Genomic DNA, 19,074 nt, shown 5'->3' on the forward strand with positions numbered 1-19,074 from the left:
TGTGTGTATTTGTAACAGTTAGTTGGAGTGAGTGGTGTGGCGGAGGATGGGATGGGGGGGGTTGGGGCATGGTTTTGGTGACCAGAGGTAGGCTTGGTGATACAGCCAGTTAAGGAGGTTATTGCAAGAGTCCAGGCAATAGGAGAGGTGGCTTGAACTGGGTTGGAGCATTGCAGATGGTGAAAACTGCTCAACTTTGAGATCAGACTACATGCATAGTGGTTAGATATGAGGAGTGGCAGAGAGCCATCAAAGATGGCCCCTAAATTTTGAACTTGGGGAGGATGGTGGTGCTGTCTAATGATATCGATTGTTGGGAGAAATTATTCATTCCATGTCTTTCTCCTTTGCTAGAGATCCTGGAGCTATTTGGGAGCAGCAGTTCAAGGCTCAGTCCATTAGGATCAGTTCGCAATGTCCTTAGTAGGCACATTCAATAGACTTCAGCCTTCTCAAGGACAGAACCCTTTTCCTAGTGTATGTTCACAAGAAGACCCAAGTCAGAAGCATGGGACTGGCTGAGGATGCTCCCTTTCTGTCACTAAAATGTTGCAAACAGAAAATGTGTTGAGCACTTACTGTGCCACACACTGTTCTAAGAACATGGATCTCATTTGAACTTTACCACCACCCTGCGCTATAAATTCTATTATTATCCTCATTGTGCTGAGGAAGAGACTGAAGCAGACAGGTTAAGTAACTTGGCCCAGTCACACTGCTAAGAAGTATAGGGAACCGATGTGGTTTGGAGCTATAGCCTGAGATAACTCCTGCTCTCATTTGTTCTGGTTGCTAGAGCAAAACATCACAGATGGAATAATTTTCAAATAACAAATTTATTTCTCACAGTTCTGGAGGTTAGGAATCCAAGATCACCAGCAGATTTGATGTCTGGTGAAGTCTCCCTGTCTGTCTCCAAGATGGCACCTTGTTCCTGCATCCTTACATGGAGAAGGCAGAGGGCTGAGAGAATTTGGGTGATCTCTCTTTCTCTCTCTGTCTTTTTTTTTCTATGTTACTCCTTGAGACATAATTTATTTATTTAAATTAGAATATATGTAAATCCACGCATCTAAAATACAATAAAGACAATAACTTTACAAATAATTGTGTGTTCATATAAATCACTGTGCTTTTGACTATATTTTCTATGATATTCTAGTTTAGCAACATTCTTTTCTTTTCAACTTCCTTTTAAATTAGGAAAGTAATTCTGTATTTTGGAGAAAATGAGAACATTGAAATATTTTTTTGTTTGTAAATACATTCCCTTTTGTTAGCTTTTATTTCAAAATCTTTCTATGATGACTCAAGTCCGGCTTTCTCTTTCTGTGCTTTTCCAGCCTTGTCTTTCATTACGCACTGACCCCACCACTTTTTCCTGTCTTTGTTTCTACTCATCAATTCTGCTTTGCCTCTTTCTTTCTTTTTTTAATGGTGCTGGAGATTAAACTCAGGGGATTGAACTTAGAGCCTTGAACATATTAAGCAAGCACTGTATCACTAGCTACATCCCCAGCCTTTCTTCTTCTTCTTTTTTCCCCTGTGGTCCTGGGGATTGAACCCAGGGCCTTGTACATGCAAGACAAGCACTTTGCCAACTGAGCTATACTATATCCCCAGCTCATCTTCTTCTTTTTCTAATCCCACTCATGAGGGTTTCACCCTCATAACTGAATCACCTCCTCCTGGTCAGGTCTTTTAGTCACAGCAGCATAAAGGCTGACTGAATAGTTTCATATTAAGAATTAAGTTTCAGGGGCTGGGGTTGTGGCTCAGTAGTAGAGTGCTCACCTATGTGTGAGGATGGATCCTCAGCACCACATAAAGATAAATAAATAAAGGTGTTATGTCCAACTAGAAAATATGTATATTAAAAAAAAAGAAGTTGTTTCAACCTGTGAATTTTAGGGAATATTTAGACCATAGCACACCACTATGTTACCTCATGGGGAAATAATGCTCAAGTTATATGGATTCCATTTTTTTTTTTTAAGCACAAGAGTTTGAATCCAGGGGCATTTAACCACTTAGCCACATTCCCAGCCCTTTTTTGTATTTTATTTAGAGACAGGGCCTTGCTAAATTGCTGACACTGGCTTTGAACTCACAATCCTCCTGCCTCAGCCTCCCAAGTCACAGGGATTACAGGCGTGCACCACCACACCCAGCAGGGCTCCACTTTCTTAATCACACTCTCATTTCTCTTTCTTTCTCCCTACAGGCACTGCCCAGGTTGGGCATTTTATGTCATTTTTTTTTTTTTTTTTTTTTGCAGGGGTAGGGGTGTACCAGGGATTGAACTCATGGACATTCAACCACTGAGTCACATCCCCAGCCCTATTCTGTATTTTACTTAGAGACAGGGTCTCACTGATTTGCTTAGAGCCTCGCTCTGTTGCTGAGGCTGGCTTTGAACTCGTGGTCCTCCTGCCTCAGCCGCTGGGATTACAGGCGTGCGCCACCACACCTGGCTCATCTTTTCTTTTCTGCAGTATTGCTACATCCTCCAAAATTACCCTCCCATCTTGCCTCTAATCCTGTTGCTCTCTAATCCTTCCTTCCATAGTTAACCAAGTTGGAATGTGCTTCTCATGTGATCATATCGTGCTTCTGCTCAAAATTCTTTAATGACTTCTCCTTGTCTGTGAGTTCAAGCCCAAACTCCTTACAAGACCCGGCCCCAACCTCCTTGTTCAGCCTCATCCTCCTCTCCTGCTGTTTTCCTTGGACCCTGTGTTCTAAGCATACCAAACACATGTGCCCTCTCAGGTCTCAGTCCTGGGACTGGGCTGTTCCCTCTACCCAGAAGACCTTTCCCACCTCTGTGCAATCTTTTCGTGCATATGTGCACACACATGCATACATACACATGCACACAACTTGTGCATTTGGTGATTCCTATTTCTTCTCTGTGGCTCAGCTCTTAGAGCGCCTCCTCTGTGAAGCCCTTCCTTACTCATGGATCAAAGCGCCGCATCCTCTTTTCTGGCATTTCCCCTTCACGCCTCTGCATGTCACTATTGTATCCCCGACATCAGTCCACGTTCATAAATATGTGTTAAATGAATAAATGGGTGGATGGTTGAAATGATTTTCAGAGTAGATTCCAAAGTCTGGAAAATATTTGCCCTCACTTTAGTCAGACTTCTTTGCCTGGGGATTTTGGCACAGTGGGTCTCTGTTTGGAGGTGCCATCGTGGTTGAGTGAAGACTCCAGAGCCACAATACCTGGGCTTAAAACCTGGCTGTGCCATCTTCTAGCTAGAGGCCCTTAAGAAGTCACCATCCCAGCCAGGCACGGTGGTGCACACCTATAATCCCAGCGTCCGGGGAGGCTGAGGCAGGAAGATTGCAATTTCAAATCCAGCCTCAGCAACTTAGTGAGACCTGGTTTCAAAATGTAAAAAAAGTCACCATCCCAACTAAGCCTGTTTTCTTTATTGTAAAACTGAATTAATTAGCGGATCCACATTATAGGGTTAACATGAAGGCAAATAAAAAAGCACATGGGGCACATTTGGTGACTGGCAAGGAACAAGTGCTCAGTACATAAGAGCTCTTATTAGTCATTTCTCTGACAGCTTCGTTTGACCCCATTGTGTCACCATTACTTTTCGAACCAAATGTCTGTCTGGAGTGTGGTTCTCAAACGTGGGTGCTTAATTTCAGCAGGATTTCCATTTGCCATTGTACTGGGTCACCCTGGATACAGGGCTTTGGGAAAATGGATCCAGATGGTGTCCTAAACAAGGAGTAGCCTTTGGCTTGGAAGTCTTGATTTATTGCCTAGAAACCAAAAGCAAGCATTGCCAACCAGTCAGCAGATTACCTGAATTCTTCAAAGTGCCCGCCCCTCCAGCCCTTGTTCTCGCCCTGAGTGTGGTTAAAAAAGAAGTGATAGGCGAAGTCAGTTTAGGATACAAGCAGCAAATTCTTCTCCTTACTCCCTCCCCCCCCCCACACACACACTCTATGGTACTGGGGATTGAACCCAGGGGCATTTTACCACTGAGCCACATTCCCAGCCCTTTTTACTTTTTCTTTTGAGAAAGAGTCTCACTAAATTGCTGAGTCTGGCCTCGAACTTGTGATTCTCCTCCCTTAGCCCCCAAATCCCTAGGATTACTGGCAACTAACTAGCAGCAATTCAAAGGAAGGAAAATGCAGCATAGACCCTCAGTGTAGGCTGTGGGGTGCTTTTCCCCTTCTGTTGGCTGCACTGAGGCATACAATCAGCTGCCCTGGATAAACAAGAGCCCCCAGTGTGAATGTCCTACACACAGCTGGAAGGAATGCCTTCCTCTGGATTCTCACAGAGAAGGAGGGGTTGTCATCGCCATTTCAGACTTGAGTTTTCTAGATCTTGAGTTAAGCACCCACTTTTAGACATCATAAATGTCTCATCAGAGCCTTGAGCTAACTGGCCCAGATTATAAATTGCAAGATTATGCTACACATCTATATGCCAGTGAAGTGAATGAGGAGTGACAAGAAAAAGAACAAGATGATTCCTTAAAAGGATTCAAAGACTTTTCATGTCAAGTAACTTTCTAGAGCAACTAGGAAATAACAGAATTTTGGGTCAAGGATGAAGGCTTCACACACACACATACACACACACACACACACATATAACATGTGACTAATTTAGCAATGCTGGTGTCCCAGCTACCTTGCTATAAGAGTTGGCATTTCTGGTTTAAAGGAGACTAGTTTGAATGACAGGCTAAACATAAAGGGGATAATTTTATAGTCTACACTAAGAGCAGAAGTACATTTCCCAAAATGTATTAACCAGAAAACTTGACTAAAGGGTGCATTTCCTATCCAAATGAGTGACAAGAAGGAATCATATTGGATAGGTAATGAGATTCCCACAACTAGATTCCTCTGCCCAGGACCTGCCCTCTCATTTCTTTGTTCATTCTCATCTTTGTGCTTTTTGCATGAAGAAAAAAAAAATTCTTTTAAAGTTTTTGGAAGTACTGGGGACTGAACCCAGGTACTTACTTGTACATGCTGGGCAGGCACTCTTACCATGGAGCTATACCCCCAGGCCTTTTTAAAGATTTTTATTTTATTTTGAGATACTTTCTCACTAATTGCCTAGGCTAGCCTTGAACTTGTGATCCTCCTGCCTCGGCCTCCTGACTAGCTGGGATTACAGGCATATGCCACTGTACATTATACATTATATATGTGTGTATATATACATTATATATATATGTGTATATATACATTATATATATATATATACATATATATATATAATGTACACACACATAATTTTTAACAATTATAGAAAGCCATCCTTAAATTTCCTCTTGGATCTGTGTCTCATTTGGTCAAATAGGATTTTCTGTACATTTATACCAAGGAAGAAATATGGCAGTAGAAATCAGAAAGAAAAACAAAATTCCAATGCCAGAAAGAAAAAAAATTTCCAGTAATCCCAGCAGCTCAGGAAACTGAGACAGGAGGATTGCAAGTTCAAAGCCAGCTTCAGCAACTTAGCAAGGCCATAAGCACCTTAGTGAGACCCCTTTTCAAGACAAAAAAAAAAGTAAAAAGGACTTGGTGGTTAAGCAACCCTGAGTTCAATCCCCAGCTCCCAAAAAAGAAAGAAAATATACCTTTATGGGGGAAAGGAAACCCCTCTGTATAGGGGAAAATTATACATAAATGCTCTCCACAATAGCCAGAAATTGGAAATCACACAAAAGTTCATCAACTGGTGGGCATACTATAATACATCCATACATATAATGGAATACTATTCAGCAATGGAAAGGAATAGCATACTGATCCATGCAGCAAAATGGATGAATCTCACAAGCATCATGTTAACTGAAAGAAACCAAGTAAAAAAGGCTACATATTTTTAAAAATATTTTTTAGTTTTAGGTGGACACAATATCTTTATTTTATTTTTATGTGGTAGTGAGGGTTGAACCCAGTGCCTCACACACGGTAGGCAAGCGCTCTACCTTTGAGCCACAACCCCAGCCCAAAAGGGTACATATTGTTTATGGAATATTGTGGAAAAAGTAACACTAGAGGAACAGAAAACATGGCTTCTGGGTGCAGTGGTGCACACCTATGTAATACCAGAGACTAGGGAGGCTGAAGCAAGAGGATTGCAAGTTTGAGGGCAGCCTTGGCAATTTAGCAAGAACTTGTCTCAAAATATAAATAAATAAATAGTGTTGGGGATGCAGCTCAGTGGTAGAGCTCCCCTCAGCTCAATCCCTAGTACCAGAGTTGTCAGGGGCTGGGGAGGGGAGGAGAGAGCTGAATGCCAAAGGGTCATGAGGGAACTCGACTTGGGAGAAAACACTCCAGAGGAAAGCAGTGTTTCCACACCTCCATCATCACGTGAATAGAGTCCCTGACCACAGGAATTAGGGGAGAAGGAGGAAGAGGAAATGAGGAGAGATTAGTGGAACCTGGAGATAAAGAGGATGAATCTAAAGGGACCCCATAGAGAGGATTAGAGCCATGCTGTCTACCCAGACTGTGGCTGTGAGCTCATACATCATCGGCAACCAGGCTAGACCTGTGAGGACTTTGGGCAATGACAGCGTGCCACTTCCGTCAGCACCCCAGACTGTTCTGTCCCACACCGGTCATGTGGAGAAATCTGCCTCCTTGCTCTTATATGGGTGACCACCAGCCACCCCACACGCCCACCACTTGTACTAGGTTGGACTGAATGGGACCAGTTGAGGACCTCCACTTTCACCTGGAGATGTAAAACATGCACCTGCTTTAGCGGCCTTTCCTGTCCTCTCAGTTTCTCTCTTCTCCATTCCAGTGGAATGGAGGTAAAATCTAAAGCAATCTTTCCTCTCCTCCATGCAGGTTCGGCAAGTATCACGAGCTTCCTATTGGGTGGGTTCCTCTTCTGATCCAGGACCAACCTGACATCCACTTGGCTCTTCCTTCATCAAACATCCATTGAGCTGTCAGACTGGGCAGCCGAACAGAAAGACTGCCCCTGCCCCTCCAGGGAGTCCAAGGCAGGGGCACCTAATAAAGACCATAATAAAGACCATAACAGAGGCCTTGGTCAAGAGTTTCAGGGACCCAGTGGAAGAGAAGACATGGCAGTAACATCCATGCTTCTTTTAATTGTTATTATTATTCTGCAGAACTGGGGATCAGATCCAGGGCTTTGTATATGCGAGGCAACCCCAATATTCTCCACTGGGAGCCCTAGAACTGTACTTTCTAGTCCAAACAGTAATTACTATAGCAACTCTGACCCTTCCTTTACTGGGCAATCACCTACTCCCCCTTGTTAAATAAACAACCCCAGAGGGGTCTAAGAATACTCCCTGATGGCAGGGACCTTCTCTGCACATCCCTGGCATAATGCCTAACTGGAAAATACTTATTGAAAGAAAGTGTAAGAGATTGTCTTTGGGGAAAGACAATTTCCCCAAAGATTTAGCATTTGCCAAAATATAGCATTTGCCAAATTCCTTTGGAAAAAAGATATAAAGAGAAACATGTTTATAAAGTGATGCAAAAAAAATGTTTTAAAAATACTGAAGAGGATAGTTATCATCTATTATGTTAATAATCAGCCTCCCTTGTGCAATTGCAAGTGCATTTTCCTGTTTTGCAGAACAAACATTTAATAATGAGCATTATTTAGCTTTAGGGTCCTGGGTCTGTCTGGGCATCTAGTGTACATTACCTCACTTGTTTTTCACAACTATCCTTTTTTTAAAGAGGAGTCAACTGAGCCTTATGAAGTTAACTGATCTATCTAAATACACAAGTAAAAGAACCTTGGAGTTCCAACTCCAGCACCTGTGTTTTCAACACCACTACCACCACCAACACCAACACCGCCTTCCAGGGGTAGGAAGGATCATTTTATTTGGTACTGGGATTAAACTCAGGGACATTCCACCACTGAGCCACATCCTCAGCCCTATTTTGTGTTTTATTTATTTATTTTTTTTCCTATTTTGTGTTTTACTCAAAGACAAAGTCTGTCTGAGTTGCTCACTACCTGGACATTGCTGAGGCTAGTTTTGAACTCATGATCCTCATGACTCAGCCTCCTGAGTTACTGGGATTACAGGTGTGAATCACTGCGCCCGAAGGAAGGATTTTTCTTTTAATGTTTTTTTTAGTTGTAGATGGACATTATTTTATTTATTTATTTTTATGTGGTGCTGAGGATCGAACCTAGTGCCTCACATGGGCTAGGCATGTGTCCTACCACTGAGCCACAACCCCAGCCCAGCAGGAAGGATTTTTATGGATATTCTCTTGTTGGGTTCTGCCTCCCTCAGCCTAGAGCTTTTCCAGGCCAGCCTCCATTAGGCTGAACCTGGATTTCCCCAAAGCAAGAAGAAATATCTGATGCTCTGGACACAATAGATCCATACTAGTTGCCTGGCTGGTAACTTTTTTTTTTTTAATAGGATGACCACCAATTCCCCCTTAGTTAAATAGAAACTCCTTGAGGTCTGTCGTACAGAGACCCCAACAGGCCAGCCGCTCTCCCTTTCCTCCAGTCTCCTCTCTCAGATGGCAGACATTCTCCCTGGTAAACTATTCCTTTTATAATATCATTGAGATCCAAAATGAAATGAAATCTGAACCTTGGCTATGTCTCGTCACCATGGAAACGACATCAAGCTTGAGCGCTTCCAGGAGATGTGGGTGCTGTTCTTCCACTGCTAGGGAAATAAGGCACTGGGGACTGGACCGAGCTAAAACAAGGTTCTGTTAGATGAGCAGTAGTTTTGGTAATAAACACATCATGTTCAACAAAAGGACTATGTCACCTGCAGAGGCATGATCAACCTATACTTCCAGTTTTCCACAGGAAGCTTGGTACAGAACATAGCAGTCAAATGAATTGACAGTTCAGATCGTTCTGTCTACTTTTATGAAGGTACATTTTAAACTCTATTAGACTCAAAGAATGTGGTAGGGGAAAAAAAAAGCAAATAGCAATAAACATTAAGAACGCTCTCTAGAAGCATTTTTGCTTCTGGGAATGGACAACCAAAATTTTCCCAAGAGACTCCATTATTAAAACCATAAATAAAACACCTCTGATTCAATGTCTTGGTTACTTTGCTCGCATGGCTTTGCTCTAGAGAAGTGGCCCAGAATTTGAGACAGGCCGTCCAGGGGACCAGGGAGGCTGGGAAGGTGAATCTGACAGCATTCTACCGCCTCCTCTTCAGCCTGGTACCTGCACACCACGCCACCATGCACAGCTCATGAGCAAATTTTGCTTTACTGAAGACTCCCAAAGATTATTGCTACGGAATTAAAGGATGAATTTTCTGGCTGATATCCTTCCCTCTTCTTTCATACACATTCTCTTCTAGAAGTAAAAGCAAGAGTCGGATATAACAGGGCACACCAGTAACGCCAGCAATTAAGGAGGCTGAGCCATGAGGGTCACAAGTTCAAGGCCAGCCTGGGAAACTCAAAATAAAAATAAATAATTAATTTAAAAGGGCTAGGGAAGTAGCTCAGTGATTGAGCACTGGGTTCAATCTCCAGATTTCCCCCCTTTCAAAAAAAAAAAAAAAAAAGGAAGAAGAAAAAGTAAAAGTAAAAGCAAATTGTGTGGTGCAGGAAGCACAAGCCTGATTGCTTAGGTGGTCTGGGTTCTTGCCCCAGTGCTGCTGCTTACCAGGCCCAGTAACCAAGGTTACTTAAGCTCTGGGTGTCAGTCTCTAGAGGTGGAGTTCGAGGGATGAATGTGGCCCACTATGCGCTAGCAGTATTCATCATAGTGAATTCCAACCACTCAGCAGAAAGACAAGGGACATTTGCTAAGTCCTATTTGTGCTGGGCACTTTATGGCTATCATTTTATTTGTCCTCGAAATAGCTTCTATTGTTGCTGGTATCTCCGATTTACAGATGACAGAAACTAGTCCCAATAATCACAGTGACTTTCTCAAAGTGACGAACGTATAAGCATGCAGTCAGGCTTCAAATCCCCATCTGTCCAGCTCCAGAGCCAATGTTCTTTCCACTCGACTCTGTTAATTTCTGGGCTCATGTGCTTGAGACAGATCATTAACATTATTTTAAATAAAGTAAATATAATTCAATAGTTCTATACAGGATTCAGATAATTTGCTAATGCCTTCAAACTTGAGCTTCTCTCGTTATTGTCTTATTAAAACGATCCCATATCACTTGGGAGTTAGAAGTACCTTCATCCTACATGAACTTTAATACTTGGCTTGTTGCTAGGTAGCCTGCAGAGTTGTTACCCTTGAATGGGCCCCACAGAGATGATGTCAAGTGTCAGGATACCTTAGTCACTTCCACCTGGACAAGTTTTAGGATTGTTTTTAAACAATTGAACCAGTGAAACAACTGAAGAACTGAATGTAAACACTTTCTTGCTCCTCAAAAGAAATATAAAATTATAGTCCTGCAAGCAACAATCCTAAAATCATATAAAAGTCTAATATAATGACTCTTCCTCAGTTCTAAGCTCTGCGCTTCAGGAACTTGAAAGGACAAGATTTCCATTTTATGAAAAAAAAAAATGAATACAACAAGAGAGAACAAAATAGCCATGACATTTTGGGTATGTACTTAGATTTGTTAAAAAGTTCCTATATGGTAGGTATTTCACTGCAGGCTGGGCTACAGATAGGATGTGGGCTTCAGAATCAGAAAAATCAGTTAAAATCCTAGCTTTTCCATGGGCATGTTATTTTGATGCTAGAGACTAAACCCAGGAGCACTTTTTTACTAAGCTACATCCCATGTCCTTTTTATTTTTATTTATTTATTTATTTAGAGATAATGTCTAGCTAAATTGCTGAGGCTGGCCTTGAACTTGAGATTCCCTTGCCATGGCCTTCTGAGTTGCTGGGATTAGAGGTATGTGCCACCATGCCCAGCTCCATAGGCATGCTATTTATAATCTCAGAGCCTCAATTTCCTCATCTGTAAAATGGAAGGATTATTGTGAAAATTAAATAAAGTACATAAAGAGCAAATAGGATATTCTTCATCCCACTATCATTTCAAAATAAACTTTGAGAAATCTATATAACAATTTTCTTTTTTCTGAGGTGGGGTCTTGATATATTGCCCAGGTTGGCTTGCAAATTATGGGCTCAGGAGGTCCTCCTGCCTCAGCTTCTGGAAGAGCTGGAACTCAGATGTGTGCCTCTAGAGCCAGCAATAGCAATCATTTTATTGATTCCTTACCATGTGACAGGCTGCTGCGTGCGGGTGGCATACACCATCAAGACAGACTGGGAAAATGTCATGTAAAGCTAAGCAGAATCAACAAGGCTGGAGGAGAGGCTAAAATTTGCAACACGTTATAGGGAAAGAACCCAGAGTCCTAAAGTCAGATGGCTTACAGTTCCTGACTCTATCACTAACAATGAAACTTGAAAACTTCAATTTCATCATCAACAATATGAGGATAAACATTTGTCATAGTTTTCCCACTGGATGGTGAGAACTCCTAGGACAACATGAGGAAGCACCTCATTGTGAGGACCCTGCTCAAGGTCAGGTCAGCAAAACACTCAACACCTAGCACCAACCCAGGCACTCAGTGAAGGCTGGTGCTTGCTCCTTCCTTCCCCCTAGCCTTATCTCCACGGCAGCCGCCATGGGGAATAAGAGCTTGGAAGAACAAGGACCCAAGGATGGCTGCCCGAGACTGGTTGTCTGCTGCACATGTTATTTTTTCTCTTGTCCCAGTCTGCAAAAGAGAAAGGAGTGAAATGATAACAGGCATGTCCACTGAAGCAAAACAGGTCACAGGAAGAAGATAATACTCAATGACAAATAAAAGTCAACTGCAGCTGGACCCTGAAAGGGTAGGTGAAAATCCATGGGAAACAGGGAAGGCGTGTCCTTGTGTGGAATAGGCTTTTAAAATATTATCACCAAGCCAGGCATGGTGGCACACGCCTCTAATTCCAAGGACTCGGGAAGGAAGCTGAGACAGGAGGATCATGAGTTTGAGGCCAGTGTGGACAATTTAGCAAGACTGTCTCAAAATAAAAAGGGAGGTGGGGATGTAGCTCAGTGGTGGAGCACCCCTGGATTCAATCCTCAGTACTGCAAAAAATGTAAACATTATCACTAATGTGAAAACACACACACTTTTGCAGTTTTACCATCATCTTTGCTGTTTAGGCTGCCTGTGCAAGGTGGAACTTCCTAAGATACAAAATGTTTATAGTGTAAAACAATGACAAAAATCTTCAGCCTTGTTAAATGAAGGCACCAGACATAAAATACCCACATTGATTTGATATTCAAGACTGTGTACATATGGGTAAGACCCAAGGAAGGGTACTTGGAAAACAAAAACAGCTGATTAGGACAGAATTGCCTTACCCAGTGCCTGAAACCTAATATTTGTTCAATAAATATTTGTTGAACCAGCAAGAAGACTTGATTTTTATTTTTCATATATTACAACTGTGAATACATTTACCTTTGTTAGCCAATCAGAGATAATATACCTTTATGACATACTTTGTTATTTTGTACTCCCCCCAACTTTTGTCATCTTATGCCCAAAGAAAATGATGTCATCATAAAAGCTTGTAGGGGCTGGGGTTGTAGCTCAGTGGTAAAGTGTTTGCCTAGTATGTGTGAGGCACTGGGTTCAATCCTCAGCACCACATATAAACAAATAAAGGGATTGTGTCCTATAACTAAAAAAAAAAATTTATCCTCCCCCTTAAAAAAATTAAACAAAACAAAAACTTGCAGACCTGGGCATGGTGGCACATGCCCATCATCCCAGTGACTCTGGAGGCTGAGGCAGGTTCAAAGCCAGCCTGGGCAACTTAACAAAATCCTGTTTCAAATAAAAAGGGCTTGGATGTAGTTCAGTGGTAGATTGCCCCAGGTTCATTCCCTGATACCACACAATAAATAAATAGTAAATAAATAAGTAAGTAAACAAATAAATCTAAAAATGTGGGGTTTGGTATAGAGAACTGGATAAAAGTCACTCATGCATTTCAGTTATCTAAAGCAAGCAGAAGCATTGGTAAATATACAGGAGATCTGCTGTTTGTTCATTTATTGCTCAATTGTCTTAGAAAAATAACCCCTTAAGATCTTAGTTGACAGGTCTGTGACTGGATGATTCCTCCTACAGCCCTTTCACTACTTTAAAAGTTAAATGTCAAGAAAACACACACTGGGTTATTATGTCATGTGCATGTGTGGATACAGCATAATGACTCCCACTATTACCATAGTTATAATGCACTAATAAAAAATTAATTAAAAAGTATCAGGCCAATGAAGACAGATGAATTCTCAAAAGAGTTAATATTTGAAACTTTATTTTCTCAAATGAGCACCAACACAGATCAGAAATATGACAGAAACAATGCACTTCTCTAATACTGAATCACTATGTACAAATACAGGAAAAGGTGAAGACAAATTATTTGATAACAATTACCTTTGTTATCAAAGCAAAGTGACCTGAAAAAATGCCAACAAAGAAAAAAACAAAACAACCCAAACCCAACAAATACAGTTTGTAAACACAAGCATAAATAGATTCTGTATTGTAAGATAGTCTCTGCAGGTTGGGAAAAGGGAACCAACTCCCACTTTCACCAAAATGTTATAAAACACATGGGCAGATAGAACTGGGTAACAAGAGAATCCTTGTTTCTTGGCTTTATCTTCTACTGCCAGTAAATTTTATGACCATACTTTTAAAAAAATTAATTTCTTTTATCTTTTCATAGGACTAGCATGTTTTCGCCTTTGAGGCAGATTATTTTAAAATATGTGAATTGATTGTATTCAAGATTTGATTTCCCAGCCTCTTCCTGAACCTGAGGCAATCTGACCTTAAAAAAAAAAAAAAGCTGTTTACCTAGAAGGTATGTGTATTATGTTATTAATGTTCTTTTAACCCAAACCAGTTAATGTTTAACATGATGTGGCTTCTAAAACAACCAGAGCCCTGGGACACGTGATTAATACGCTCAATCTCAGTTAAAAGTACAGATTTGACTCTGCTTGATCTTCACAAACAAATTTCCTTTACAGTCTGTGAAAGTTGAGCACACAAAGAAAAAAAGGAACAAAATGCAACAGCTCTGTGCTCAGGAAAACAAAGATCTCGTGGTTTGTGCTGTTGGTCCACTCAGAAACAAAAACAACCAGAGAGAAAGAAGAAAAACCTTATGTGCCCACAGTGTAAACTATAGTTACAGTGTCCCCAAAAGAAAAGAAAACAGGAGGCACAATCCAAAATGCTTTCACTCACATTCTGTCTCTCTCTCTCTCACACACACACACACACAATCAAATTCAAGACCCCGATTTGTTAGATTTTTTTCCCCCAACAAGTGTAATTACTCTAAATTGTTACTACTAAATTTACTTGGTTTTATTTATTTTCTTTTCTAGTCAATATTGGTGCAAGAAAATATTTCCGTTTTCAACCTGGTAATTTACTGCAGAGTCTGTTCCATGGTGGTGGTGGTGGTGGTGGGGGATACAGACAGGCATTGTTTTAAAGCCTCAATCCAGATTAAAGTGAGATATCCTCAAAAAAAAAAAAGTACATTGGTGATTACTGTTTCCCTTAAAATATATTTCAAGAAATGCAGAGGAAATCATAGAATTTAAAATAAAAAGTGCTCTCAGGAATCTGAGAAAACAGCACCAAATATATTATTTAAAAAATTAAATATTATTTACAAAAGTATATTTCACAAGCAACTTTTTTTCATATATATATGTATAGATATATCTACTTGAAAATCTTATCATAAAGGGGACACCTCTTTGCACACACTGACCCACCAGTAAAGACTAACTTTACCCTGTGTATGTGATCTTGCGGTCACAGGAGCTGGGATAGTACTCAGACCCAGCTGAGAACTTGTGGGCATCAAGTTTGGCTCTATTTGATTTATGTCAAATCAACTCATCAGTAGCCTGAGACTAATATCCCAGGGGCGGGGGTGGAGGCCTGGGTGCACTTCAGGGTAGCCAAGGCCATATGACCTAGGGTGGTGCAGGGGGGCTGGAACACAAATCTGCCAGCTGGACTTCAGTTCAAAATGAAGGCAGCTGCTGGCTGAGGTATAGAACTTCCTGCTTTTCCCTTTCTCACTTCTCCTTTCCCCTTCCCTTCTCCCCGTAACTCCACCCCCGAGTTTAATCAACAAACTCCAATTCCCTGAAACTACTTAGGGTGAATGGAAGAGGTCTTTGGTTATGCTCTGGGTCAATAATTTGGTGAGAAAATTAAAGAATAAACTGACCAAGGCCATGGTTTGTCGGGTCTCCATTGCTCAGCTGTGGCCTCTCCAATACTGCTAAATGTTAGATAGACAAACCACAAATAGAGCTAGTTATAAGAAGCACTTTTGGTTTCACTGACACAAAGGGAAGCCTAATGAGTTGTTTTTCCCCCTGTAGTTGTGGAAAAACCTACACTCTACTCAGATCTCTTGCACCAAGTATGGTGCCATCCACCCACTGGATGCTCAATGGATGGTGACTGGAAAAAACCCAGCAGCAGGGTCTGATTGGAAACTGCTCTGATCCATGCTACAGTCAAAGGCCCCATCTCCAAGGAAGAACAGTGGCACATTGGTCTCCTTCTCTGCCCCTTGACAATTCTAGGACATCCCATCTCCAGTTTCGGTACATGACTACCTTAAAACTGTAGATTTAAAGACAAAACACCTGTCTTCATTTAATCCCATTTTTCTTTTTATGAAAGAGACTCTTAATAGCTAGGATAGTCCCTGAGCAAAGGGTCTAATTGAATCCACAAATGAAGGCCACTTGCTTCAGGAGGAAAAGAGGGGGAAATCCATGATTTCTGTCATGGCAAGCCAGCTTAGGAATGTGAAAGTTGGAAAATGTTTGAAAACTTGGGCCTGGGAGCAGAAATTAAATACTTCTGAACCTCAGTCTGCCTTGCAATAAAGGGGGGAGAACAACTTAATCTCTACGGCTACTTCCTAGACAAGAAGCCCTGGAGAACAAAATTCAATGTTTTCCCCCTTGGTACTAGGGACTGAACCCAGGGGCACTCTACCACTAAACTACATCCCTAGCCCTTTTTATTTTGAGATACGGTCTCAATAAGTTGATGAGGCTGGTCTGGAACTTGAGTTCCTCCTGCCTCAGCCTCCCAAATTGCTGGGATTATAGTGGTATGTCTCCATGCCTGTCCAAAATTCAATTTCTAGAAATCCTTCCGTCTTTAAAGAGGAGAGGCACGCTTATTGCCAAACATCGAACTACCCTGTTTTCTGTCATCCTGCCATCGGCCGGGGGCAGGGCAGGACCATGGCTGTCTCAAATCTCCCATTCTACAGTCAGCACATGGAGACACAAAAGGTATTTCCATTGTAGACTCCTTTCTTATGGGAATTTCATTCTGTTGCTGATGAGATTCTGAAAATGTCTGAGGGTTGGCAGCTTTGCTCTTGACCAACTTTACAAATTCTTATCTCCATGAACCCACTCTTTGTGAGGCTGTTAAGGTGAATTTTCCTAGAGGAGCAGCCTGCTTGGTGGACTAGATGGTTAGAATTACCTCATCTGCAAATATCTTAATATTTTCAGTCTAAGAAACTCAGTTAAATGAGTTTCAGTCCTGCACCATGTACCTGGCTGAACTGCTGCAGAGGAGACTTCACAGTGTTGATGAAATGGATCAAACTTTTTTTGGTAAGCCTTATAGGGATCTGTTCTTCACTTCCCTAATGCTCTGAAGTTTGCATGGGGCGGGGGAGGAGAAAGGGGGTAATACTGGGAATTTGTAACCCCTCCCCACTGTTGGACCAGTCTGACAGATTTCTCTCCACATAAGACACTGAAGGTCCAAGAAGAGTAACCAACCAGGTGATCCCTAGGCTCAAGGCCTTTGTCTTCCACAGTCTACAACATAGAGGTGGAGAAAAACCACCCCGAGCACTACAAAGAATGGCTGATCCCACCGAAGCCACTGCGTATCCAAAGAGGAAGGATGCACCTAACCTGGACTGGTTCAAATCTGAACTATTCTTCACACTGTTCCAGTCAGCTTCCTCCCCTGGCAATACGACTCAGTATTGCTCAGGGTCAGGAAAAGGGGGTAGACGGTCAGCATTGCTAGTATTTCTACTTTTAATTTTTCTGGCTCAAAATCTGAGCTATTTCCTTAGGAGCTCCCAAGCTCCAGCCCCTCTCTTATTTGCTGCTTGCCTCAATTCCTGATTTTACTTGGTTGCTGGTCAAAGCCTTTGGGACATTTGCATCTTGTGCAATTGCAAATGCCAGTGCCCTCTGCCCTCACACGCAGTGGCTAAGGAAGCAGAGATTATTGCCCAGAGGCTGAGTGAGGAACCAGATCAGAACTCATCAGGGCCTCACCTACCTCACTCACTGCTGCCAGTACATGCCCCAGCTCGGCCCAAGAGAACCAGGCTCTTGCCCTGTCAGCTAGAAGTAGGGCCACTGCTTGTGCTCATTTGCTATCCTGGCACACGTGGTGTCAGGTACAGAAGCTTCTGATCAGAGATATTGCAGCCATGAGGTATATTTTTTTTCTCTTTGTCCTTTTAGACAGGTTGATTATTTCAAGCCTAAGTTACCAGGTCTCCAGGAGCAGTGCAATTTTGTTCCTACCTCCACCCTCCCACCCTCTGCCCATTCCCAGGACCCTTGGGATTCCCCCTTTTCCCTCTTCCTAACACCCACGTGCCACGTCACTGCTCTCCTGACAAGAGGCCATCAGGCAGCTCTTGCATGGGCCCTGGGGCCCTGTCCAAGGTGGGCTGCCGCCATGTGGTCAAGGATCTGTTCCTTTTGTTGTTTTTGTTTTCAGCCAACACTAGAACAGAGAGAGAAGCCAGGATCAACTCACAAACAGATACAAAGCAAAGAGACAGAGAGACGGCAATTTAGAGGCCGGTCACCAGAAAGATGGTGTCCGTGTGGGAGGATGCCCCAGATGGGAAGGCCCCTAAATGGATGGAACCAAGTGTTCAGTCACTCTCTCACGCTTGGGTAGAATGTTCAGTTAGATGGCATTCACATGGATACTGGGTTGGGTAGATGGTGTCGGATCAGTCCCAGCCATTGTCCTTGATCATGTGTGCTAGTTCAATGATGTATTTGCCTTCTTTATATTTCTGGCTGCTTTCAAAAGCATGTTCCTATGAAACAGAGAAAGACAAAAGAAATTCAATGACCAACAGGTAACTTTTATGGCACAGAAGCAGAGGCGTTGCCAACAAGAAGCATCAGAATGACTGAGGTCCCATCCAGGCTTCACCCAGACCCACTGAGAAACTTGTCACCACTCAAGCATTCTGTCTCCTGCACTCAACAGCAGAACTGAGGCAACACCGGGACTTCCTCAGTATTATGAAATAATTTCATCAGGATCTTTGCATTTTTAAGTCTTTACTCAAGTGTCACTATCTCAGAAAGATCTTTCCCAGCTGTTCTACTCAAAATCCCAACTGAATTTCACCCCTGCACTCCCTCTCCCCTCCCCAAATTAGTTTTTGCCCATAGTATTTATAATTTTCCAACATACATTATAATCTGTAGTTCTGTTTTATTATGTCTCCCTTGGTGATAATATAAACTTCATGGATGGCAGACATGTTTATGTTTTATGTCATTGCTGTGTCCCCTAGACAGCTGCAAGGGACCTATCAAATCTTTAATAAATAATTGCTAGGGCTGGAGTTGCAGCTCAGCAGTAGTGTGCTTGCCTAACACAAGTGAAGCACTAGGTTTGATCCTCAGCACCACATAACAATAAATAAAATAAAGGTATTGTGTCCATCTACAACTAAAAAATAAATAAAATAATTGCAGAATGAATAAGTATACATTCAATGAAGGTAAAAAGAGTGAGAGTATTCCTATGAAGAAAAAGAAAAAGGGCCGAAGAGGTAGCTCAGTGGTTGAGTGTTTGTCTATCTCAGGGGACCTTGATGCCAACCAGATCTATCCACAAAGTTTCCATGTCATTTCTGCTAGTTTCTAGGAACTCAGGAAAGTCTGGTTATAATTTTAAGCTGAACTTGTTAACCTT

At 42.0% G+C, this 19,074-nt stretch overlaps 1 protein-coding gene across 6 annotated transcripts in view; it reads right to left on the reverse strand.

The window, feature by feature from the left end:
* Window positions 1-13,322: 13,322 nt before the first annotated feature.
* Window positions 13,323-19,074, reverse strand: part of Ypel2 (yippee like 2) — a 59,218-nt gene continuing 53,466 nt past the window's right edge. For all 6 annotated transcript variants that reach the window (XM_015495395.2, XM_048792292.1, XM_015495393.2 and 3 more), the window contains one exon: window positions 13,323-18,181. In XM_015495395.2, the coding sequence (XP_015350881.1) occupies window positions 18,092-18,181 (90 nt within the window). In that variant the 3' untranslated portion in view covers window positions 13,323-18,091. The remainder of the gene's footprint in view (window positions 18,182-19,074) is intronic.

The sequence above is a fragment of the Marmota marmota genome, unplaced genomic scaffold (assembly GCF_001458135.2).
Source record: "Marmota marmota marmota unplaced genomic scaffold, marMar, whole genome shotgun sequence".
NCBI classification, from domain to species: Eukaryota; Metazoa; Chordata; class Mammalia; order Rodentia; family Sciuridae; genus Marmota; species Marmota marmota.